General features: G+C 44.2%; 1 protein-coding gene across 2 annotated transcripts in view; it reads left to right on the top strand.

Moving 5' to 3' along the window:
* The first annotated feature begins 90 nt into the window (after nt 1-90).
* The window catches only part of PARG (poly(ADP-ribose) glycohydrolase), a 113,173-nt gene continuing 108,450 nt past the window's right edge, over nt 91-4,813 (top strand). Inside the window, exon 1 of one of the 2 annotated variants that reach the window (XM_082674048.1) lies at nt 91-564. In XM_082674048.1, the coding sequence (XP_082530174.1) occupies nt 345-564 (220 nt within the window). In that variant the 5' untranslated portion in view covers nt 91-344. The remainder of the gene's footprint in view (nt 565-4,813) is intronic. The other variant, XM_082674049.1, reaches the window with a different exon arrangement.

Here is a 4,813-nt window from a genome sequence, read left to right as displayed (position 1 = left end):
GCGCCGGCGCCCGCTGAACCTCGCACTTCCGCTTTGCGACAGCGTACGTCCCGGAAGCCGGAAGTGCCTGACGGCAGCTTTCCGGTGGTGGGAAAGTGAACGAAGCTAGAATCAAAGCGGCGCATCTTGAGGAAGGTGGGGTGCCTGTGGAAGAGGGAAGGCAGGCGACTGGATAGGGTCTGGCTCGGGAGGCCGGCAGAGCAGCAGCTGCAGAAGCAGGCAGAGGCAGAGAGGGCATGGTGTCGGGAGGCGCCGAGAAGGAGGCGCAGTCCGTCCCTCCCAGGGTTAGTGAATGAGGCTCTCCGCCCGGGCTAGCCCGGGGACTGTGCGCTGCGGGTCCCAGCATGAGTGCGGGCCCCGGCTGTGAGCCCTGCACCAAGCGACCCCGCTGGGGCGCCGCTGCAACTTCTCCGCCGGCCGCCTCGGACGCCCGGAGCTTCCCCGGCAGGCAGAGGCGCGTCCTCGATCCCAAGGACGCTCCGGTGCAGTTCAGGGTCCCGCCGTCCTCGTCAGGCTGCGTCCCGGGGCGGGCGGGATCGCACAGAGGCAGCGCCACCTCGCTTGGTACGTGGGGAAATAAAGCTCTTTGTCCTTCGCCTCGGCCCAAACCTCTTCTTGGTCTCTGAGGAGCCAGGGACTCCAGCACCGCCCCCCCCCCGCCCCTTTTCTGGTCTTGTGTGCACCGCTCTGAACTCTGAGGTCCCCTTGCTGAGCCACCAAGGCTACTAGTTGGAGAATGGGGCCGGATTTTTCCCGTGGCGATTGGTGGTGTGACAAACCCTGATGAGTAGTCACTCACAGGGAGGGAAGCGGTAGGATACTCCACTTGTTTGCTTTCTTCGGGTTTGACTGAGAAATTGCCTTAGTCGTTAAGGAGGTTTAATTGTGTATGTGACGCTTCAGCCTCTAGATGGAAAGAAAGCTGCAAAGAAAATCACAGCTTATCTCAATTTACATTCTGAGTCCCTGGGTGCAGAGCTATTATTCTTAGCTTGCATTATGCTTGTTTCTGGTGTACAGTGTTGAACAAAAGTAACTTGGTCTCTGTCTTCAGACCCTAAAATCTGTCAGGAGAGATAGACAATTAGGGAAGTTAACATAATAAAGGGTAATGGGTGTTCCAATTCTTGAAGGAACAGAGCGTTATGGTAGAAGTCAGGTGTACCTAATCCAGTTTGTGGGCTCAAAGATAATCTTCCAGCCAGAAGATAAGAACCTTATTCCGAGGACTGAAGAGTGATGAGTTAGCTAGATGAAGAGAAGTTAATGAAGTGATCTCAAAGTGCAGCTGATTCATATTGTCAGCAGGGGAGCGTAGTGCGAGATGAGGTTGCAGAGAGGTAGGCAAAGATCAGATCATACTGGGCAATGCTAGGGGTTTTGAACTTTATTTCTAAGGGCGATGTGAAACTATTAAAGGGTTTCAGTAGGGGAGTGACTTGATTGGATATATATTTTTAAATATGTGTATATTTATTTAAAAATATATATTTTAAAGGTCCTTGTGGCTGGTGTGTGGAAAATGAAGAATAGATTGAAAGGGAGCAGAATCGCAGGCCCAAGATAGTTAAGGAGTTAGTCTAGATGGGAGATAATCATGGTTAATAGTTGGTTGCAGGCAGTAGGTAGGAGAGGGGAAAAGTGGATGGATTTAGGAGGGAATGGGTTATGTGGGTTTGTACCTCATAAGAAATATATCTGTGCTGGAAATACAGGTTTGAGAGTTATTGTCACATACACCATAATTGATACGATGGTAGTAGATTAGATAGTATAAAGCATGTAGTGAAAATAAAGGCGACCTAGGACAGACACCACCGTGTAAGAGTAGACTGAAGAGAAGCAGCCAGAGAAGTAGGAGGAAAGCCTGCTTTTGTTGTGTCATGCAAGGACGGGAGCATTTCAAAAAGGATGTGTTGGTCAGCAGTATAAGAGAATGGGCACAGGTTAGGAAGTCCTCTGATGAATGGTGTACACTTAGTTCTCTCGGGACTTGGAGGCAATGAGGAGCAGACCTGAACTTAGTATTGAAGGATGAGCAGGATTTGCTGTATAAACCAAGGAACGAAAAAATTACATAGGCATGTGGCTTGACGGGAGACCAGAATGACAAGACTCAGCTGAGGCTGGGAAGGGGAGCAAGAGCTTATTTATGGACAAACTCAAGTGCCATTTCAAGGAGTTTGGACTTGATCTGTGGTTAACGGGGAGCCACTAAAAAGCTTGTAAGAAAAGGGATATCATTTGGTTAATATTTTAGAAAAGATGGCGTAGGCAGTGATCTTTGGACCTTTCTGACTGCAACCCACAGTATAAATTTCACCTGGTACACAGAGTAAGCAGTCTCTCTCTCTCTCTCTCTCTCTCTCTCTCTCTCTCTCTCTCTCTCTCTAAATACGTCATATTTATAACAAATGTTTCATGAAATAATACTTTACTATGTGTGCTGCATTATCATGTTGTCTGTATTATTTCATTAAAAAATGTTGGTCATTTGTAGTTTGTGAAATGCTGGGTTAGAGAAAGTCAAGACTGTAGACAAGGAGACCAGTTGCAGGAAACAAATGCAGTTGCCCAGTGAGTGATGTAACTGTTCTTTTAATATTGGTCCTATTTTGAAGATGGGGAGGAAGGGATGGGTTTAAGATTTAGGATGTAGATTTCAGAGAACTTGTTGAAGGAGAGTGGAGGGGAGGGGAACTAAGGGTGACCTCCAAGTACTGTATCTGACTACTGTGACAGGCTAATTTGTGGTCCTATTAACTTTATCTGCATGTAAAGGAGAAGGAATGCGTTGGGGGTGCTGTCAGTCCTCACTAATTGGATCTCCTGATTTTTCGCAGAAGAGGGAGTGAATTAATACTTGGGCTGTACTTGTGCATGTGTGTAAATGTTTTCTGTATACCTGGCACAGGACACCAATTAACAAAATGTTCAAAATCTAAACTTGTGTCAAAATCTGTTGTTTGAGATTTTGGAATTCTTTTAGGAACTTGATATTTAAAATGTATATATATAGTTATCCTAGGAGAAGTGAGATAGGGAAATGGATATTCAGTATCTTTAAATTTTGTGTTATTTATCTTCCTGGGCATATTTCTTATACTGATTGAAATCTGCAAATCTGCATATAGGCAGAACTCAGCATGCTATTCACACTCTGATGGGGAATGGTTTATCCAGTTGTGTTACTGTAGGAGCTCCCCTTTTCTGCCTGTTATAACTACCTAGAGTTTCTCTCCTCGCTCCAGGGATGATCCGAGTGTAGGTCAGTGGTGGGTGGGTGGGAGGCTAGAGCTGCCTTGTCCCCCATCCCCCTTATCATTCTTTCAGCCTCAGTGCTGTCAAAAGCACCTTCAAACCTCTTTCCTCACCTCAAAACTTTCCCACTGTCCATTGCTCTTAGGTCTCACCACACCCTTCCTTCCCATGCCTTATCTTGCTGCTGCTGGAGGAAAGAGGCTTTTTGTGAAGGTCTGGGTGTTCCTTTAAATGCAGGTGAATTTTACTGCATTTTGTGCCTTTTGCCGGTATCTCTAGCACCTAATTGAATGATTTGCTAATTGAAATTTGCTGGTTACTGAGTGAGGTTACTTATGAGATTATGTAAATGGTGTGAAGTCAGAGTAAAGTTGGAGAACTACTGATCTCAGTGAAAAATGAGATTGGGTGAAATGTTGGTAGAGAATACATTTGTTGAGTTTCTGCTTTGTGAGACTGGCACAATATTTTCTCTCATTGATCCACATAAGCCTTGGAAATAGGTATTGTTAACCCTATTTTGCAGGTGAAGAAATAAAGGCTTAAAGAAATGGAAGTACATGCTAGTAAGTGACTGAGCAAAGAGCTCAGCCCAGGATTTTGTTTGACTCCAGATCTCGTATCTGTTGATATTTCATCACCTTCTATTGCCTCCCTTTTTGTTTGCTGTGATTACTTCTAGTTAAAAGAAATTCCCCAGAACCCAGGACACATCATTTTATGCTTACTTCAGGATTAAGAGGGGTACAACTGATACAGTCCTGTGATGTGTTGTGAAAGAAACCTTTTGAAGCCAGAAGTAGTGGTATTGGAAAGAGAAGTAGGCTGTCCTTTCTCTGGGGCCATCAGAAGGACTGAAGACCATTTTATTAGCAGGAAATGTCAGTTCCTCACCTCTTGCTTCTCCTCCTTCACCCTGTTCTCAGGCTTCAGGATTATGATAGGAAGCCTGAAGCTAGAGAGAGAACACATTCTCAGCATCAGAGCTGCAGGAGGGAGACCTCTCCTTCAACTGCACTGGAACACTCTTCCTAGTTTTTTAGGAAATGATGCATGCACTCTTTAAGTTCTGTAGACTTGTCATCATAGTGCCATGCTTCATGTGTGTTATAGGAACCTAGCCATTGCATACCATTGAATCTTTACATTTATGGAAAAAGGTATTTTAAATTCTACACTGACCCCAAAAATGAATTTTTTGGCTCATTGCTGATTTGTACTTTGAGGATTTTCTATACTTGCTGTGTTTAATATAAGGAAATTAAATAGAGAAGATGGAACTGTAGAAAAAGTCTCAGAACGAAGTGGATCATCGTCTTACTCCCTTGTGACTGAATCTAATTTTTTCTCTGAAGCCTGATTTGCTGCAGAAGTAGTAACTTAATAAAGTCACGAAGTAGTGGTGTTTAACAAGAAATATCAAATGTATATATATTTTTTTGTGAAAGAAATGATTCTAAAAATGCTAATAAAAGATTTTGTGGAAAGTATAAATTATATGGCACTCAAATGCAGTGGTAAATAAATTGTTGATTTTCATATATTTGGGATG

This window comes from Grampus griseus, assembly GCF_964374135.1.
Source record: "Grampus griseus genome assembly, chromosome: 16".
Classification (NCBI taxonomy): domain Eukaryota; kingdom Metazoa; phylum Chordata; class Mammalia; order Artiodactyla; family Delphinidae; genus Grampus; species Grampus griseus.
Note: the sequence above shows the minus strand (reverse complement) of the source record. Positions and strands in the feature narration are given on the sequence as shown.